This window comes from Cyanistes caeruleus, chromosome 13, assembly GCF_971803275.1.
Source record: "Cyanistes caeruleus chromosome 13, bCyaCae1.hap1.1, whole genome shotgun sequence".
NCBI classification, from domain to species: Eukaryota; Metazoa; Chordata; class Aves; order Passeriformes; family Paridae; genus Cyanistes; species Cyanistes caeruleus.
In genome coordinates this window covers 16,231,669-16,253,133 of record NC_141713.1, presented here as the reverse complement: position 1 = coordinate 16,253,133, position 21,465 = coordinate 16,231,669, and the positions used below count along the sequence as shown (strand labels likewise).

Sequence of the window (21,465 nt, the reverse complement as noted above, 5' to 3'; positions counted from 1 at the left end):
CTTGGGAAAAGAGTGATGACAAGCACCAAAGGGTTGGCATGAGGTTTGTGACATGGGTGCTCAGAACATTCCAAACCTCCTCCTTTCACGTGCACAGCGACCTGGCAGCTGCTGTCCCGGGGAGCACCATTCTGCAAAGGGACTGGCTGAGCTGAGCTGAGGGAATGGAAACCTTCTGGGTAAATCCCCATTTATCCACACTACAATTGCTACAGAAATAATTCAGAGGAAATTAGGTACATAACCAAATGTCCTGACTTTGTTTCACACACACCCAAGGAGTCTGTCCTCACAGCATGTGAGTGGTTTTACATCTACTGGGAACTTCAACAGTTCTCAAAGAGAAATTCGAGGCATCGTTACTAGGGGTGTCTTCATTAGACTGGCAGTGCAAAGTTATAGATTCACAGAGTATTTTAAACCAGAAGATATTAGAAACATTTTAGGCCCAAAGACTTCCTGTCAGGAAGAATATTTGGTTTGGCATCTCATTGCAGGGGTTTGGGGATTGTTTTTATCTTAAAACTTTAATAGCATCTCTATTTCTGTAGACTCAAAAAGGTGGATTCTTTCATAAAAGGGATTTTTTCATAACACCTGGACAAGTTTATACAAATTATCCTGTCTCCAAATTGTATTATGAATTACTAATATTACTGAGGACTTCTCTGCTTTTCTGTGGGCAGGGAAGATACTTTGTATCTCTAATTTGTACAAATAGCTGTCTGTGTCAGTGCAGTGCTTTGTCCACAGAATCACATTTCTAATTGGAATAATCCATTCTGGATTATTGTTGTATAATAGGTGGGGAATTATCCACCTTTTTCTACCAGCATTGCATATTCTCAGTGGTGATACGTTTGTTTGTTTATTTATTTGATTTCACAAAATATCCAATTCTGAGCTAATAAAATGTCTACCGATATAGAGGGCACTCAGGATTTACAAAGCTAAAAGGTTTCAGAAGCAAGGGTCTCTGGAGCTCTGTCTACAGACTGCACACAGAGTACAAAATAAACCCTATTAAGGGTGTAAATACAGAAAGATCACCTGGAAATAAAGGGCATTTTGAAAGTAGTGTTGTTAAATTGGATTTATGCCAAAGTCAGAAGTATCGAAAAATAAAATCAAAATTCTGCTATTTCAAGTGGGTTTTTTTCCCTTTTCTCAGCTTTCCCCTTTTTCTACAGCTGCTAATTTTACAAGCTATTCTGCTTCCAGGAACAGCAAATGTGAACCATAAACATCAATGAATTGCACTTAACGTGGTTCCCAGAACAGATTTCTGAAGGCACCACAATGTGAAGTTGTGGGTAATTGAGGCCTTGAGGCATTCTTGTCCCTTGATCTTTACCTGGTTATAGAACCTCATCTTGTGATGCCAAATCCCATTAGGATACCCCAAAATGACAGATGGCTCTGCCTAACTGCCAGTCGGCACAGATGTGATCCTTGGTTTTGGATAAACAATAGGACTCTTTTTCACATGTAGTAACCTAAATTTTCCTGGCTAGAGCATAGCTGCTCTGTGACAACAATGCATGTTGCTCTGTATAAATTCAGAGCAACGTGTATGAGTGTATGTAGAAACATGTCTGTAAAATTTCTGTGAAGCAGAATTACAGATCTGGGCCATGGAAAGCTGTGCAAATATTAGACAAGGTGTGCATTTTAAACCACTCACTTTTCTAATGTAACTCCTCCTGCAGAGCATCCTGACCACTGAGTTCTGCTGCAGTTAAGCTGGAGAGAGTGTGTCTGTGTGAGAGAGAATGGTATGACAGCAGTGACTGAAACACACCAGCACAACATTGCTCTACAGACTGGCCCACAGGCTGAGCCAAAAATGTGTATATATTATCCAGATAGCTATTGGCAAATATTTTATTAAACATTGTAAGTGTAAATGCATCCTCACAAAATGACTCAAGTAGACCATTTAACTGTCCTATTATACAGTTGGTAAACAATAAATATTAATACAAGGCAATAATTTCCATATCCAAGGATATGGTACCTTGCTGTTAAATGTATTCTGCATGACTTTTATTATTGCTATTAGTGACTTCTCTAGTTGAGAAGTAGCAAAACTGTAAAGTCTAGAGGAAGCACAGCACAGAGGAAAGGACATCTTTAGAATGCCTACTTGTATGGGTACAGGAGTGGTTCACGGTGTTTGTCCATGGTGTTACTCCTGCTATTCATGTAGGATTTGATAGTTACTCTGGATCAATGTTTATATCCAAGGCTGTTTGCTCATTGGAAGCACAATTCACCCCATCTGTGTACCCACATCCATTTGCATTCCCAAAATCTCCAGTGAACTTGACATTCTCAGATTCTCAGTTCTGAGGCTGAAACAGGTCTGTTCAACTTTCAGAAATGTGGAGTCACCTTAACCCCTCACTCCAGCTTCTCTGTTTGTCTCCACCTGAACAATGAGAAATCAAAGAACTCAGACTTTGCTGCTTACTGTGAAAATTTAGACACTGTGGTACAAATTCCCAGGAGCATTTCTCAGTCTGCAGTCACTGCACCTCTAGTGTTTCTGAAAATCTACTTGAATATTATTTTAATAATAACCATAACTCCTTTCAGTCTGCTTCCCCTGGGCTACAAACAGCAGAATGGCTGCTCACAAACTGCCATGTGACATCCCACTTGTGCTGCTTGGGGACATTTGCTCTGAGCAGCAGAACTTGTTCCAGATTGGTGTAGAAAGCTAAGCTGTAAGGGCAGTGACAAAAAGGCCACAGACCTAGTCAGGATGCTGTGGAAGCTGAGGAAAAATTTCAGTCTGGGAGAATTCTGTGAAGTGTTTGGTAACTCCTGGAGTCATTACTCAGTATGTAATTTTAAGGTTTCTACCAATGCACAGTGACTAATTCATAAAAGGTTTCTAATCCCTCCTTAGAATAATTTGAAACACTTACGTTTCCATTCAGGTGAGATAGATGAACTTTTCATTTACTAAGAGAATCAAGTGTGTATTTCCCTCAAATTTGAAAGGGAGGAAAGTAGGACAGCATTAGTAGCTGATAGACAGCCAAAATTGTATTGGTCATCTCTGCTGAGGAATTGTTTGGACTGAATCCTGATCCCTTGAGAGGAAGAGAGAAAATTTGAACATAAACCTGAAAAAAGAAAATGATCATATTATAAAAAAACCTAGAAAGTCTGTTTCAAAACTGTTTAAAACTTAGTACGTTGCTGGTAGTGTTCCATCATTGATGTAGTGAATTTGGTTATCCTCTTCCTGCCTTTCCTAGATGTCACAAACACGCTGATTTCATGCACAAGATGAATGAAATACCCTCTAGCGAGGGTGAGTACATGTAAGTGTCGGACTTGGGGTTGTTCAGTGCCTGAGCCAGGAGACATCCACACATCCCAGCTCCAGCACAGGATGCTCCTTGCATTAGAGTCTTGGCATCCTCATCATGTGTCTCTGACCATAAATTCTACTGAGTTTTCTTCTTCAAACTCTTCCTGGGTCATCTTGACAAGTTGTTCTGTTTGTTAGAGAAGCTAAAAATATTTGTAGCTGAGAATGGAAACTGTGTCTCTTCTCAGCGTGATGTGAGTCACTCCTTTGTGGAGCACTTGGGTGCCAGGCTCAGTGTGCAGAGCTGTGCACATGTCAAGTCCTCGCCCTGTGGGGCCATGGGAATGAGGTTGAGTCCACTCAGCAGAGGACTGTCCATCCAAAGCTCCTATATGGATGTACAGAGGGATTAAGAAAATGCATCACAGTACCCATTGCAGTTAACACTGGGTTCTGAGACAAGGAATTCCTTAATGCTTTTGTGCCTGGTTTTACTGGGCTCAGCTTGGCTTGCTAAGGGGTTGACCTTGGTGAAGGAAACAGAAGGAAAGTGCTCACAATTTGGGCTTGGACCTGGCTGCTGTCTAGGGCTGGGCAAGTTGGGGCTGGGTGGGGAAGCTTTTGGAAAACACAGGTTCTGCAGGGCAAGTGTGTCCTGAAGGGCACCCACTGCAGCAGCCAGGCAGCCAGAGATGCCCTGTGGGAAGGGGATGTTAACTCCAGCACAAACCCCAGCTTTTACTGCAGTAGAAACGACACACAGAATGCCCTTCGTCCTTTCTGGTTTATATCTCCATAATGAGAAATACCCACTTATTGGAATGGTTGTTATTTACATATTTCCTAATTTTTTAGTAACTTCTTGCTTTGACATATTCAGCTAAATGAACAGGGAGAAACTTGCATTTGTTTACTTGTTCTTTTAGAGATAAAACACCTCTGTGCCTCAGCCTTTGAAATACTGTGAGTGATGGGGTTTGAAAGTGAATTTAGAAAATATTCTGAATTAAATATTTATGTTTAAGCTTTTACAAGGCAATCTGAATAAGCCTTTGGGTTTTTTTGCACAGCAGACTTAATTGTGCCTAGCCATATACACGAGTTTGATTCCCTAGCTACAAAAGCCTTCAGTTGTTTTTCTGCGGAAAGTTTAAGCCCTCTGTAATCTCTGTGCTAAGGTGTTGAGCTAGGATAAAATTAAGAGGGTTTTGCCCATGAATTACACTCCTAAAGTGTTACAGTGCAGATGAGTCCAGAAAGTGCAAGTCTACCTGGCTGTAATCCCTGGTATTTCTGAATAGGCTAAATGCACGATATTCTCACTAAGAATTGTGCAGGTTGTGGCACTGACTGTTCCAGGCTTCTCGGTGCTGGGAGAGTGAGTGGAGAGGAAGGAACACAGGTCAGGAGGCTGACAAAGGGCCGAAGACACCGTGCTCTGCAGAGGGAGTGCAGCCAGAGAGGAACTGCACGTCCCTGCTGACAAGAGCAAGAGAGAAATCTGTACCGTTTTGCACTTCCCTGCCTGTCCTCAGAGAACAGAAGCATGCGCTGGTTTTCAGGAGCAAGGATGAGAAGTCGGGGAGCAGAGGCTAAAACTGTGCATTCTGCTGGTAGCAAGCAAGGCTCCACTAGATGTCCTTCATGTTCACATAAATGACACCGACATATTTCACTGAAAGGGCTGAAAGGTGTTTGCAGGAGGTGAGGGAAGACACAACGATGAGTTGTTCTATGAGCACCTCGGGGTTCCTTTCTGCATGAAGTGAATTCATCTATGGTAGTGAGTGGCTTGCTCAAAAATGTGACCAGCAGTGTCCCCAGAAAATTGTTTTACTTGGTTAAAACTACTCTTTAGATTGCTGAAACCAAAAAGTAACCTTTTTGAGAGGCTGTTATGTATTACAGTCGTGTTTACATGCTTTAAATGGCAGCTGGGTTTTTTTTACATACTTCACTTTATAATATATTATTGCTTATGTTGATTACGGTCATAAGGAAATTAGTGTGGGTGCCAGGAGTTTCCCAGACATCTGATGGAAAGCTAATGCTCACTAAGTTTATGGTGAAAGAAGAAGAAATTCAGGTAAAAGAAAAAGAAATTCAGGTTCACAGTTTAGACAAGGAAGTGACATCAATGTCACTGAAGCAGATGATCTTTAGAATTAGTAATACTCATTATTATAAGTTATTAATAATCTCTTCTTTGGGAATAATGAGATAATTTGGGAATAATGGGTATATTGTTCAATCAGCCTGGGATCTCTATCTGTGTTCACAGGTTGGGGAAAGTGTTTGTGACCAAATAAATGCAAAGTTGTAGGCAAAGAGGAATCGGATGGAACTGGTGACATTTATGTACTGAAAAGCAAAATATCAGATCTTTCTTATTAGTTCTCTAGACAGGCTGTGGAGAAGTTGATGGAACATATGGCATCCAGTGATGCCCTGGATAGTGCTAGTGAGGGGGGTGCTGATATGCTTATTTTATGGAAGCTGGGCCTTAATGCTCGGAGCATTAATCATGGGAGTGGGCAGCTGGAACTAGCAGTGCTCAGTGGAGAACACATATCTCTGGGAAGACAGAAAAAATTCTCCTGACCTGCTGTTCAGTGCTGGACTGGTGCTCACACCTTCTTTCCAATCAGTTGCATCCTAGGCCTAACAGGACAACTGAGCTTGAAAGGGAAAAGAAGGTCAAGAATGGGAAGGATGGAGAAGTCAGAGGAGAGGAAGTGGGAATTGCTGAGGAGTTGATTCTTGGACAATGCCTGCTCAGTGTACTAATAATTCTGTCAGATATTTAGTTTCAGAGGTTTACCAGGCCTTTTAGTGCCATTTCTAACTACTGTGTGATCTTAGCAGAAATATAGGCAGATGCTTTCACGCTTCCTCACCTGGCTATTTTTTGTCTTTTTTGATCGGGGAGGGATGAAGAATTGTAGCAGCCTACACATCTTAGCAATGTGAGCAGACCAAGGCATGTGGAGTGATCCACTGTTGAAGTGCAAGGGCAAAATTAGTATCAGTTATACCATGGCAAAAGTGTGTCATGAATTATATGTTCTAAGAAAGCATTTTTGAGTACTTTTGTCCTTTATGCCTGTTGGTATTTAAAAATGATTGATTAATCTGAGGTCATGTGGAAAGATTGTGTCTGTGCTGCTCCTCTGTTATGTTACAGGAACAATATCCCAACTTATTGGAATGTTTGCCAAGTGGCAGAGCTGCTGTGGCAATATTCAACAAAAGAAAGTTGGAAAATAGACATGAGCTGCTGGTTGGTATAAAAAAGGCTTGGGGAAGAGAAGGATCTCAGAATAAAGACAAGCTGAAGGAGACTGAAGGATGGGTATGGTAAAACAGGAATTCAAACAGATGTGGCACTTTTTTTTACAATGTAACCCTAAAACACCACTTAAAATGCCTGATTTGTATTCTTTGTCAATGTAATAGATGTAAATCTTTCAGGGAGTTATGAAATATACATTTCTGTGGGTAAGTATTAAAAGCATATGGTCAATGGGAGAAACTAGCAGGGATTTTGTGTTGTCAGGACAGCATGACTGAACCTTCTGGGACTGGGTCACTCAAACAACCCTCCATTTTAGGCCATTCATTCTGCCTCACTTTTTGACATTTTATCACTTACAGCATTTAAACACGTCTTTTCATCTTGTAAGTCATAGTAACTGGTTAGTGACACATCTGCTTTTGACACTCATTTGCTCACTGCTGAGAGGTCCCATCCATCTCACACAGAGATGCTGAGGCTCTAAATAAAGCCTTCTGCTCACTGATCTGCAGTAGGAAGTGTCTCCCTCCCTATGAATGTGGGTGTTGCTGCAAATGAAACCACTATTTGTCAGGATTAAGGGAAGCAAAGGGTAAGATAAATTTCAGCTTTAAAAGGACTTGTCTGAAAAGACACAAAGAGATGTCAACAGTTACTAAGATTTCAGGTTTTCTGAGCAACAACTCTATAAAGACAATGTGTGATGCCATCAGTGAGTCCCAGAATGGCATGCCAAATCTACTTTTGGTTCTGCTTGAAATTAAACTTCCAAAAAATTCCAGACATTTCATGAAAAAGTGCTGTTGGTGAGGATTGCAGTACTTCCAAAGAATTATTTTCAACCTCTAGTTCTGTAGGGGAGCTTCCTCAATCTACTTGTAATAGGTTTCTCATTTAGGGATTAATCACTTCTCTCCTCTAGGAAGATTATGTTCTCTTAATTTTTGGCCCTTTTTCCCTGGAGCATTATATAAGAAATGGCACAGTCTCACAGTGAAGTGTTTTACCTCTGTAACTTGTACATTAGAAACAAGAGCCTTACCATACCTGCTACTGGGGCCTGCCCTCTGCAGTCAAGGCAGGAAACTGGTCCAGCTTTTGATTCCAAATAAAAATCCTAACTAACTTCTGAGTTGTAAGATTCCCAAATCCTACTTTTTCTAGGAAGTGAGAAGTTACCATTCTAGGAATAATTTAGTGCTGCTGAAAAGAAATTAGCATCTGGAGAAGTATGGGCACAGATTATCTTTTTCTAGGTTCTCCTTGAGTTTTAGTCATTACAGTATCTAGCCACGCTCCCTTATCCAGAAATAAGCATGGTCTTCCTTGTATTTGGACATTTCTCTGTGTTGTGCTAATCTGCAACATTCTTAATTAATTGAACTGTCTTTACAACAGATTTAATACTTTATTTGCTGCTGTAGAGAAAGGTTAATTTTCTCCTTTGAAGTTGTCTGCCTAGTGGGAAGGAAAAGGCTCCCTTCATTTGCCATCTGTATGAAGATTTTCTTACAAGACCAGGGTAAAGAGAGTCTGTTCATCCCTTAGGACCTAAAGTTTTCCTGTTTGCTCGTACTACACTCTAACTATTGACCTTTGAAGTCTCACTTAAGATTGTCACTCTGAGATCAAAACTTAGACCTGTTGTGAGAAAGTTTGTGTCTCTTTTTCCTATCCTCTCCCTGCTTCCTGTTTTACCATGACATATTGCCTAACATTCATCTCCCAGAGCACTCAGTTTAAGGTGCTGCTGTGAGCTACTCCATCTCTGAGCAGTGCCATGTGTATTTGTTTTCTCTCTGTTTCTGGAGGAGTGTGTATTTCTTGGATCTGCTTTCTGTATCTGGAGGAGTGTGTATGTGCAAACTGCTTTGCTTTGCAGTGGTTGCCCACAAGTACTGCTCAGGCACATGTTCTCCAGCTGCTCTGCCTGGCTGGTAATGAAATACAGCAATGAATAACGAACTGGTCATTTGCCTAGAAATCCAGAGGTGCAGGTATCTATCTACCTGAGCAGAGTTTAAACCCATACATGGTACATCTATCTGTAATCTCCTCTGATATGCCTCTTGTTTTCTTGCTTCCTAGCCACTCCTTCCACTGACTCAATACTCTCAAAAAGATAACTTCCTTGCTTTCACATCTTCTTTCTACATTGACTGTTTTCCAAGAGACTGGTGCTTCCACCATTGCTTACAGGACATTTGGTCCTTAAGGCAGTTTGTGTAATGTCTCCCAGTGAACTCTTTCATCTTGTTGAACTACACTACCAAGATTTTTCTGATGCCAACTAAATCTCTAAATGCTTAAACTAGGTTATCTGCCAAGAGTGGTGTTAGCTGAAGAAGAATACTGCAAAACCTAGAAAATAAGTCAAAATAGAGTTATCGTCTGAAAAACAGCACTAAATAAAACCTCATAGACCTCCTTGTTTATTGCCTCTCATGACTTAGAAACTCATTGATATTAAAGGTCAAATAGTCGTTCTCCAGATATTTCTTGTGGTTGGGTTTCATTCCTTTGCCTCTAAAGAACACAGCTAAAGGAGTTAATTCTTCAGTGATAATGGAAAGTGGAGTTCTTGTGTCTGCAGGCTTAGGATTTATTTTCTCTAAGGTGTCCATAGGCGGCTGTATCTACAGTATTTGAGAATTGCTCTGAAGAATTACAAAGTTGTATCTTTTAAGAACAACTTCCTTAGAATTTCAGTCTGAGTGTAACATATCCTGTTTTACTTGTACACCTTTTCCAGACACCTTGCTAAAAATCTCCAGACAGAGTTCCGCTGTTTGAAGTGGGTATAACTCTGTTTTGCAATTTCAATAACAAAGAGGAAGAGAGAAAGAACATAGAAACAACAGATGAATATTTGTGGCAACACAGCTAGACTCTGGAGCTACAAACACCCTTCCTGGGGTTTTCTGGATGGTGTCAGGAAGGCTGATGTTCTCTGTGTGAATCTGTTCATGCAGTTTAGAAAATCTTTGGCAGATAGCCATTATTTTTGCTGCACATATATGCAACTTCAAGCACCATGGGCAGCTTGATATGCAAAAATTATGCATAGACCTTGGATTCTACATGTTAAGTAGGAACTAGGGGTTTATCCAGCATTGCAGACACTGATCAAATTGTACAAATTTTATGAACTGTACTTTCAGCTACAAACAACCTGTGCTTCCTCTGGTTTTCAATTTTGCCTCCTGTCTGAAAAACCCTTTAACAAGATTTAGGTCACTATTAGGTAAAGGACTTGACTACAAAAATTACAGAGACTGAATTTGTGAGACTTCCAAACATTACATACCATCCCGCACATCTCTCAGACTCTCTTTGTATTTCCATCTTTCATCCAGCATGCAATGCCCAGTGTAGATTATTTCATCCTGGCTAGTTTGAGATGCCTTAGAATGATCATAAGGAACATAAAATGGCACTTGGCCCCTCTTCCCTGCCTGACCTACTCACCACGTCCTCGGTCCTGAAATGACAAGAGAACATCTGTGGGCAAGGGTGTCAGAGTTTATTCAGAATTTAGTGGATGAGACTGCAACCCAGCACCATCAGTCAGGTGCAGAATATCTGTACTCTGACAAGAAGTGTGTCAGATTCAGGGAGGTCGGCAGAAATAATAATTTTATAATAGAAATAATAATAATTATTATTTAGAAATAATAAATTAGGTGGTATCTTTGTGCCTCAGTACTGTTAAAGGACTCAAGACCAACAGAGCCAAGTGCTGTGCTAGAAGCCTTTCCACACTTCAGCAGAAGAGGAATGCAGGGGTACAGGGCACTTCCACTGCCAATGGATGAGGAAAGTCTCAAGCTTTTAGCTAAAGCTGCCTCAGTTCTTTATGGGATCAGCTTCTCTTAGAGGCCCACAGTAATGTAATTGAGTTGGTATCAGTGTGTTGTATTTGAGCTGGTATTTGTGTGTTAGTGCAGGGCCCATTGGGGGCTGGAAAGACAAGAGAGAGCCCAATAAAAAAGAAAAAGCAAGCATCAAGATTGGAGGAAATAAGTAAATCTTTTATCTTGTATGTAAATCTCTGGGAAATAAATGTAGTAGCCTGCTCTGTCCCTGTGTCTTACAGTGATGAGAATTAGCCCAAAGCAAACTTAGCAGAGAAATCACATGTTGTTAGTATTTTCATATTTTTACTATTCCTGGAAAGACTGAAGGCTCGGGCAACATGAAGGAAGGAACAGTAATGCATTCTGCTTTTCCCCTGGCTAGATATTCCTCAGCAAACTTAAATATATTGACCAGGCAATTATAGAGCAGAGACTACTCCAAACAGATGCCTTATTTTAACATTCCAACAATTATTCTAATTCTGATTCAAGTGACATTTAAATAAGCTTAATCCTGAATTTTTATGCATTATTTTGCATACCACAAAAAGATGCAAGCAAATGTACTGTAGACTGCAGATTTTATGTCTTTAACTTTTGGGCCATGTAGTAATTTGTTTTGCTTTCACCACAAAGCATCATTGGTTTGGTATCACTTTTTCACTAGCTGGTTTTAAAGAATATTCTTAATCTCAAGCTGCATTTGCTATAAAAACAAAATTGCTCCTGAGAAGCATTATTAAACTGTGTTTCTTGGTGTTATGTGCTCTTCATCGTCAAGAAACACACTCTTAATCTCAGGGAAATGTTAATCTTTGAGTATACACAAACAGCAAATCTTTTTTCTAATTTCATATTTAAAGATAATAGGCTGATTCATATTGGAAGCGGTGAAGCCTGAAAGTGAAATATGTTTAAATTTACAGTTAAGCAGACTATTTGAAGTTTTGTCTTGCTTTAAAGAAAGATTCATGGCTATTTACAAGTAATTGTGCACACAGAGTAAGTAATTTATGTAGTTATGTATCTTTTTCCTTGATTAGAGCTTTAGTTTCTTTTCCAAATCTTAAACCAAAAAAAATTAGAATCAGAAGGGTAAGTGCAGAAATTGTATCAAGATGAACTGTCAGGAATCTATGAATATAAATAGTTTTTGCAAAAATACGTTATCAAGGAGTTCTCTCAACTATATTTGGCATTTTTGGAGCAAGAGTGTTGGTGTTTTATTAAAGAACAGCTCCATGAAAAGGAGTTTGTGGACCCTCAGCCTGGAGTGTTCTTGAAAGGAATATAGGAAATCTCAAAGGTGTACTAATGCTACTGTGGCAATATCCAAAAAAACATTATTTTTTCAAATGTTTTTGGAGCACACATCAACCAAAAAGCTGTAAATAATCTACAGGAATGCTGAGCTGTCACAAAATTATTTATGATGAAAGCAAAGGTTATAAAATATTCATCTTTCTTTATTTTTATTCATGTATGAGAGTAAAATTAAACAAGGGGAGCAGCACACCTATTTTCTATGTCTCCTGCTTACCCTCTTACTGCCTAATAATCCTGGAAAGAGGTGGACTGGGAGCATCCCAGTTACAGTTCTGAGCAGAATTTTATATCATTAAGTCTCAGACTCTCTCAAATTTGTACTTAACCTGATAACTTGGCCTACAAAGCAGGTGCTCCCCCTCAGCCACACAGACTATTAAAGATAGAATTACAAGCTCATCTTTATGAAGAAAGAGCCATGTTTTGGAGCAGGAGCTCATATCTGGATGTGCAGTCCTGTACTATTCTCACTTTCCAGAACTTTGGGTCCAGGTAGTAGGGATGGCATGAAAAAACATAGAATGTGGAGTCAGACTCCCAGGTGATACATAAGGCACATCTCCTCAGGTACTGAAATAAAGTGCAGCTGTGGGGTATTTTTAGTCACAGACTGAATTTTTTAAAGTTTATTCAACAGCTAAGCAGCAGCTGCTGTTGCCATTCCAAACATGATGCTTTGTGCTTTAACTATCATTCTGTTTCAGCAAAGAGCTCCCTGCTCTGAGAGCTCACCACAGCTCTGTGTGAGTGGAGAAGCACCACAAGACATCCACAGAGTTTAGGGACAGCAGTTCTCTTAGGAAGATGGGCTTGCAGACATATAAATTGACATTGGTACTTCTTATCTGTGACCCTTGAAAAGGTGTCACCAAAGATCATGGGTATGTGCTGTAAATTACTTTCAGACTGGTCTAACTGGGCATCAGGACAGAAAACAAGAGTGAAAAGACACCAAAAGGAAGTTTGGATAAAGCCCACAACTGAATACTGATCAGTTTCTCTCTTCAACTAGCTACAGCATGGGAAAAAAAAAACCACACAAACAAAAAGAAGGTTCAAAAAGAAGGGTGGGTTCCTGATTGTATCTCACTCCTTTTCTGTGCCATTTTGCCCAGAACCTAGAATATGTTAAAGGAGGCCAAATGGGAAGGGAGGAAAGAGCATGGAGCAGGGGCAGAAAGGGGAAGAACATTTTCCAGTCCCCGTGGTTTCATATACTTGCCAAAATAAAAGGAATATCACCCATTTTCAGGATGAGGATCAGGCTGCTGCCATCATTTATTTGACTGTGTCCTGGTTTAGGCCAAATTTGGGGAGAAACCTCCAAATGGGGTCACTCCAGAAAGCAGATTCAAGTGGACCTACCCCAAGCTGGTTCAGGAGGAGGAGAAGGAGGAAGAAGAGGAGGAAGAAGAGGAGGAGGAGGCCCTAATCTGAAACCTAAGCCTAACAGTCACCCTAAGCCTAACCCCAACCCTAACCCTTATTATGGGGTGGAGTGGGGGGTTAGGGTTGGGGTTAGGCTTAGGGTTAGGGTAAGGGTTGGGGGTTAGGCTTAGGGTTAGGGTTGGAGGTTAGAGTAAGGGTTTGGATTTAGGGTTAGGGTTATGTTCACGGGTAGGTCTAAACTTAGGGGTTAAGGTTAAGTTTGGGTTAGGGGTTTGGGTTAGGGTTAGGGTTAGTGTTAGGGTTAGATCAGGTTTAGGCCTCCTCGTTCTTCTCCTCCTCCTCCTTTTCCTCCACTGCTGCATTCAATTCCCCTCATGCCATTCCTGAAATCATCTCCCAGACCCCAGCTGTAAACATAGTTACTAAATGCATACCTCATAAAAGCACTTCTAAATGCTAATGGCCCCGTTTTCTTTTGCCTGCATAAAGCCATTTGGGCATGCTTATGGGTGCACATCATATTCAATTTGTCTATGACTGATAGACTGTCTTCCAGAGCAGAGGAATAAAAAGAAAACTGGAATTCAAAGCCTCTGATTTTTATTTCAGCTGTAGCCAGGCACATACATCTGTGTGCAGAATTTGGCACTCAGCAAATCTAACTTTTGCCAAACCAACAAGAGTAATTGGTGTAACAAGGCTGTTGTGAAATGAAAACACACATGAACCAAGTATTGCACATCTCTATATGGGTAGTTATTTTTAGGGTTAATTTGGGTTATGCAGTTATATTGTGGGTGATTAATACAGGGTCTTTACCATGCAAACGGTGCTTGTAAGGAGCAGCTGATTCCCTTGGGAAGTCTTAGTGGCCTGGCCACAGTAGATTCACTACAAACATGTGTGATGGCTGTTTCCTGCAGCAGACCCCTTGGAATACAATCCCAAGCACGAGTCACTCTTGTGATAGGTTGCAGAGAGAGGAGTTTCAGTGATACACAGATGCTGACTAGATACTGTAGATTTTTTCCTGACTTGTGTCCATATTGTGTGTTGTTCTGTCGCCAAGGGATGCACTTAATAGACATTACATGGAGGAAGACATATTGATTGGAGCTGGTTATGTAGCATAGGGATGAAATTGCTTTTTCTAAAATGATACTTGGAAACTAACACAGATGTTTAAGACCTAGCTGTGCATTCCTAGCAGTAGACTTTGCAATTACAAAATGACTATTTCTGGAGCAACATTAATTAACCTGTTGTTATTCTTTGAAACATCATGGTTTTCATATGCTGCAGATTATTTTCATTTGCTTCCTGGTATTTGTGTCTGTGGGGTGTCCTGGGATTGTACTCCCATTCTTTTCTATGTGGATAAAATGACTAGAATTTACACAGGAAAGAGAACTAAGTGCCCTATGAATCAAAGATTCCAAATTCTGTGTGCCTTATGATAAAATCAGAATTGAATACCCCTTTTTGTGTTCAGTTGAAATAGTGCTGTAGCATGTAGGATACTCATGAGAATTTTATGGGGAAGGCATAATATTACCAACTTGTCATTCCCTTTAAGACAAAGCTTGGTGAATTTAACCCTCTCACAAATATTGAAAAATTATTTTTGTACTATAGGTCATTAGTGCATCAGGTTTATGACTGACTTCCTGAAAGTATTTGCGATAAACAAAAATTGGGTGGTTTTCACACAAAGCTCTTAAGGAAGGAGGGAAACCCTCTGTTTTCCCTTCCTAAGATTAATAAGGACATTCAATACCCACACTGCCAACAACTCCACAAGACATGGCAGAAATCTCTGAAAGAGGGATTTGAGTAATGTATTTTTCTATGATTCATTTGAAAAATGACAGCTGTACAGATGAAGTTGGTCCTGCTTTAAAACATCGTTTTGTGGCAAAGAGAGAGGAAACCTTAGATGAAAATTAAATTTGTTCCTAAAGACTGTTCCACAGACTTACCAAAAATCTCTCAAAGTTGAGTTCAGAAGTACTGCCAGCCACATACTCTGCTCTTCCATGAGCTTGCTTCTTCCTTGGCACTGGTTTGGCTTGGAACCCCCTTTTAAAACTGAACCAGTGGCAAAATGTTTAAAAAGAAAGAATGAAAGAGAAGGGAAAATAGAAAACAGAAAAGATAATGTCATCCTCGATTTGAAGACATCTACTTTTGTGAGCTTTACAGTTCATGATTTTAATTTCAGATTGTCTTGTTACAATGAGCATCTGAGCTCTGGGAGGCCTGTGTAACCTTGGCCCTGTCCCACTAAGCTTTGTGTGCCAATGCGGGAAGGTGCGTCAATGCGCAGGGCACACACACTTTGATGTCTTTACAGATACCTTTATAGAACCATAACAAGCACTTACCTGAAACTACTTAAAAATAATTTCTGAACAAAAATTAAAGACCATCTCTTGAGGTGATAAGAAAAATGCCCAGCTGCTTTGTCTAGCATAAAGCAGCAAAGGGTGCATTACACTGAGGGTACAGGTGCTTTTAAATAATGATATTGGCTCTGAGAACCGACCTATGGTCTCGGTCTGGTCACCCCCTGGAAGAGCAAATATTTCTTGCTCTACAGTATCAGATGTGGTCCTTGTCTTATTATTTTTTTGTAGTGCATGACCCATGTTATCTCTCTGCATCAGTATCCCCTAGATAATAGCAATCTGTGCTTTAAAGGCTTTGTAGGTAAACTACAGCTATTTAATATTTTCTTTTATAGTCAATCAGTCTTTTCCTTTTCGTGAAGGAGACCCTAGTGATCGAGTGATACAGCCTAGCACTGCTTTGTCTGCTACATGATTGTAATGTTTCCATTTATATCGCAGTGTCCTCTGTACTATTCAGATTCAGAAAAAGAAAAAAAAAACCCCACTGCAGAGTTAGATTTTCTGTTTGTAGAAATGCATTTGATAGCAGGGGGAGGGTGTGTTTTCATAAAGTTCAATTTTGTAATAAAACCCAATTTCCTTTTCACATCAGAGCCACACTATGACAAAGGAATTGCAGCAGGTGTCTTTCACAGAGGGAACACAATTGTGAAGCTTGCTGGCATCCTGCTCGCTCAGTCTCTCCAGCATTGGCAGCTGGGTGAGGGGCTGCTGTCAGAGGAAAGGCTTTAGCCCAGCTGTGGCTGGATGTGTCCACAGCAAAGGAAGCAGCAACAAAGCATGCTGGATTGGTCTGGAGTCCCTGTCCCATGTCTGTCACCGTGTGCTGTCCCCTATTCTACTGAGGTAGGTGCTGCTGATGAATTCACATTGTGCCAGAGGGCAGCAGCTTCCTCAGGTGGTGGTTTTGGTTTGGCTATCATTCAATCATTGGCACAGGTTGCCTGAGCAGGTGGTGCAGTCCCCATCCTGGAGGTATTTAAAAGATGTGTAAATGTGACACTTAGGTTTAGTGGTGGGCTTGGCAGTGCTGTGTTAATGGCTGGATTCGATGATCTCAAAGGTCTTTTCGAACCTAAATGATTCTCTGACTCTATCCCCATATGAGAGGCTCCAGGGTCACACTTGCCATGCTCCAGTTTAATTGTGTTAAAGAACAAACCTCCCTGAGGACAGGGAGGGGACCGTCCCTGCCTCTGTGCTGAAGCAGAAGGGCACTGCAGTACAACAGGGCTGACCACAGCCAAGCCTCTGTGTTTTCTGTGTGGGAGGGATGCTTCAGACAGCCTCTGGTTTGTAACAGGACCCTGCACTTCCTCCTACCACCCAGAGTCCTCAGTTCTGGGCTTGTAAGAGGGACAGAAGAGTGAAACAAAAGGTTGATTCTCTCTCTTCCTCTAACTTTTGCCTCCCAAAGCACTCCTTATCACATTCCTCTTAAGAGGGCATGGCCTGACACCACAGCGAGATGGGCTGCTGTGATACTGCAGACTTAGAGCATGTGAAGATCTGGATGACTTTCATCTTTGTAGCCAATGTGCAATTTCAAGAAAAGGGCACCCTGCCATGGATATTGTACCTTTGTCACTAGCACTTAAAACCTGTGTTGAAGCAGAGAAAGCGCAAAAGTTGAAATAAAAAAATTCTCAATGCAATAGCCTGCTGGATATCTGCTTGATTTTACCTGTGTTCTGGATCTGAATAAGCAGCAATTTCAATATTTTCCTTTCCAAAATGCCCTTCTTCTTCTAGTGAAAAGCTTTCAGGTCCTCGCTCCAGGGAGCTGATACATTACAGTGACCTCAGACAGGGCTGTTATGGCCAGCCAGGGAATTCTCATTTCTCCAGCCATGTTAGTACAAGTCCCAAATCTGAATGACTTAATTGCATGTTTTTATTTCTGCCTCATAATGTGAAATTTTGAGGCTACTATCCCCGGTTCCATGTCTGTAGCAACCCTTTTGCTACAAAGTCTACAAGCCCAGAAAGAAGGAATTACCACCAGTGTTTTGAAATCACCTGAAGACAAGATGTCCTGCTGAGCACTGCTAAATAGCAGAGAGCAGCTTCTGGATGCTCCCTGATAGTGTTTTCCCTTATTTAGTAACCTCTGATTGTTGCTGTCAGTTGTACAAGGTTTATAAATCCTGGTTTCTAGCTTCAACTGCATGTGTGTATCTCTTGTTATTGACTGTATGCTCAGGTAATCGCTCATGTTGAGAGAGAATTTCCCTTGTTCTTCCAGGTCAGAGACACTCTAGTCATTACATTAATATGAACAGTTTAAGGAAGGCCTTAACTGTTAAACTGTTCTGCTTAATAGCAAAAGCAGAAAACACCATTTGCTTTCTTTAAATAAACAGCTCACCTTCCTGCAACTTCAATAATCTCTGCTTACCTTTCTTATATGCCAGAAATTTGTGCTGTCTGTGAACTTTAAACTCCTGTATGTTTCATTATTCTTTGGATTGCATACTTGGCAACAATTCTGCCTTGCAGCCTGCCGTTGTGTTGCCCAAGTACCTGGGATCAGGTGCAGTGTGTTGAGAAGTTGATGGAGCAGACAGTTCTAAAACCACTACTAACATAGATACCTTTTAGTAAGTCAGTAGGGAAAGCTCTCCTTTTTAAAAAACTGATCTTCAGTTATATGAATGTTGATAGGTGTTAGCAAGGTCCCAATTTTTGCAGGTTGTTTGTAACCCAGCATTACATTGGAAGTGTTACTGAATCACACTGGGAGTTTTCTTCTGTTGTGTTCTTCTCATTCAGGGCCCTTTTTTCCTTTTTTTTTTTTTTTTTTTTCTTTTTAATCAGCTCTTTGTATAAATGACACTTCACAAAAACAATTTGTTCTAAACCTTTACTTCAGGTTAACATGTTCACTTTTCCATGTCAAGTGTCCCGGTTTCAAAATGCTGTGAACTCCTAAAAGCAATTTAGCACCATCAGACCAGTGACAGATTTAACTCTGGACAAATCCATGCTGAATTTGTTAATCTGTCAGATGGACTTTTCAATATACAGCCTGCTCATTTCTTGCAAATAAACACAGCTGTTGCAGTGGTATTTGCTCCCAGTTTATGCATCAGGCTTTACCTTCTTATTTGTGTGTCCATACCCTTAATCTTCTGAAAATATTTTCTGAATGAATTTTTCTGTGTTTAATTTGTGGTTATTTTTCACATGCAACCAGAAATTTCCCGCAATGTTCCAGCTCCTAGGAGACTCCTGGCTCTAGATCAGGGATCCAGAGCTAAAAGGGGCTATAAAACTCAGGAGAGATGGGCAACCTCTGGTCTCAGATACAAATTACATGATAGGTGCTCAAATTTGAAGATACAGATTTGTGTTCAGAGGTGCATCAGGGAGGTTTGTTGACCGTAAGGCATCAGTGTGTTCATTACACCTTTGAAGCTGATCTAGCGACATAAGAATTTACAGAAAATGTATTTTCTGCAGCCAGCGCAGGAACTTGCTGTGACATTTGAGATCTCATTAACCATTTTCTTTCCCATCATCTACATTCAGAAAAGATGGCTTTTTTAAGTAGAGAGAGGCTGATTGGGCTGCTGCAGTAGTGGGCTAGTTTGGACTCCAAGCATCGGTTTAAATGCATGCTAGCTGCCAACAACTTCAAGGGGAGCAAGTGGCTGTTTATAGTGCAAGACACAAATTCTGCCAGATAAATCCAAAATTAACAGTTTGTCTCCTCCCACCAACCACTTCAAAGCAATTGGATGTTTTGAGACAAGTATTGAATTGTTATCAAAATGTCTCAATTTCTCAGTTCAGACTTCGACATATTCTATAGGGAGTTTATTTCTTCAGCCAGAAATATGGCATTGAGGATTCCACTCAGTAAGTTCCCACTCAAGTTATAGATTTTCTGTCAGAAAAAATAAAATCATGCTTGTATACAGCTACATTTAAAACATATGGCTCTTCTTTGGCATCTGTTCTTTTTTCTATTTAAAGACTTGGAAGTGTATAATAAAAGGGACTATATTCTGTGAGTATAGTTTTTGTTAGGGATTTTACACTGATATCACTATAGCCATTCTTTAAGAGCTATAAAAATAGTTCTTTGCTCTCTGGTCTGTGGATCATAGCTTCTTCACAGGAGCTGTATCACCTGAATTAAAATGTGTTTGATTAAACTGATAAAAGACTAGACCTGGAAAAGGTATTAAAGTTTATTGTAGAAATGCAGCACAATTAAGCTAAAGGTTTGCATAGACACAGATACATCTGGAAGCTCCTTTTGCACTTCTGAGCTTTCTGATTTGAAGACAAGTACAGTTACAGCTGTAGTAGAGTAAAACACATATAGTATCTTCAACACCTATCTAGACTAAATTTGAAGAGCAAAAAAGGTGTCTGAAATTTGCATGTAACTTTTCTTTCTGAGACATACACTTTGCTTCTCTGTAAAGCGTATCTGGTTTAGAATAAATTTGTTTTCCATTTTGATGCTGTTTTGACTTTTCATGTTCCAGCGTCTGAGTTCTCAGATTGAGTGTTACAGCATTATGGACACAAACATGGGAATGATCTTGATTGTTTGGCAGTACCTTCACACTCACTGATCAAACACCAAGTGCCATCTGATTACTTTGACAAATCACAGCAAAGAATACAGTTTACAGTTGGATTATCAGGATCCACAGAGCAAACTATGTGCTAACATATTCATCACCTTCAAACATGAATACATTTGAGGAAATCATGATCTTCACATTGATAATCTTTGAACCAAAGTAGGCTGAATTTAGTAAGTTACTCATGAATTATTTGTTCAGCTCTGAAAACAATGATGAATCTTTTAAAAGTAGCAGTGAATTTTTTGATTAATAGAGAGCCTTGAGAGCATCTGTTTTGAATGCATCTGTATATTCATACTGATTGGATTCTTTTTGCACTGGCAGGCTAATGAGAGAAATAAAACTACTGCCAAGAGGAAAAACCTCCCATTGAAGTTGTTTGGAGTCTGACCACTGATAAATAAAACCAGCAATCCCCTACAGGTCCCTGCATGATCTTACAGTCTGAGTAGAGTGCTGGCTAATGGTTGAGACCCAATGACTGCAGTCATATTATTTTTTTTAATTTTTCTTTTACTCAGCCTTTATAATATTCTCTTTTTCTTTCTTGCAGCCTTCTGTTTCATACACATTCTCAAATCCCTTGTTTATTTCTCCAGTTGTTTATTACAGCTGACTCAAGGGAAGTTTACATTAAATGACAATATATATATATCTCTATCTCAATTTCACATTTGAAGATAGTAAATAGTGGTGGTTTTTTTTTTTTATGACAGCACAGTTTTGGCCCTCAGGTTCTTAAATCAGTGATGTCACTTTATGGCTTTTAATTTTTATGTTTTGGGTGTTTCAACCTGACATATTCTGAGCATAAGACATACATGAGTGCTCAATCTAAAAATGTAGATTAATTTCTGTGACTTAAAGAAAAAAATTACCATATAATAAATTTTTGGTAGTCTGTCTTTCCTAGGGCACCTACAGTTTTTACCGTCTGCTCATATGGACTTCTTCCTTTTGGCCAACTGGAGTAGTCAGTTCCTTGAAACAGCAGAGATTTTCATTATATTAATTATTAAAGATTTTGAGATGGGTGGAGACTTGGGCAACAAACATCTTTTCAAATGCTCTTTGATTTTTAGATGTTTGTTGTTCCTACAAAACCTTCTTCACTTACTGCCCTTTGTGGATGCACTGACTTCCAGAAGCTCTCTCACTTACTGCTCCTCAGGGAAAATCTCTTTTTCTCTATTTTTGAAAGCTACTCAAGATGATACTTTTTTTCTTTTGCTGAACAACTTCTTTAAGAGAAGCTAGA

General features: G+C 40.0%; 1 protein-coding gene and 1 long non-coding RNA gene across 8 annotated transcripts in view; one reads left to right on the top strand and one right to left on the bottom strand.

The window, feature by feature from the left end:
* LOC147650731 (uncharacterized) overlaps window positions 1-21,465 on the bottom strand; it is a 56,764-nt gene that overhangs the window by 26,399 nt on the left and 8,900 nt on the right. For all 7 annotated transcript variants that reach the window (XR_015275872.1, XR_015275875.1, XM_086849333.1 and 4 more), the window contains one exon: window positions 15,172-15,280. Coding sequence is in view for 5 of the 7 variants with exons in the window: in XM_086849333.1 (XP_086705459.1) it covers window positions 15,172-15,280 (109 nt within the window). In the remaining 2 variants the exon portion in view is untranslated. The remainder of the gene's footprint in view (window positions 1-15,171; window positions 15,281-21,465) is intronic.
* Window positions 68-17,258, top strand: LOC111934211 (uncharacterized). The gene is made up of 3 exons (XR_002867101.2): window positions 68-179; window positions 16,196-16,449; window positions 17,021-17,258. It is a non-coding gene; the product is annotated as an uncharacterized LOC111934211 (long non-coding RNA).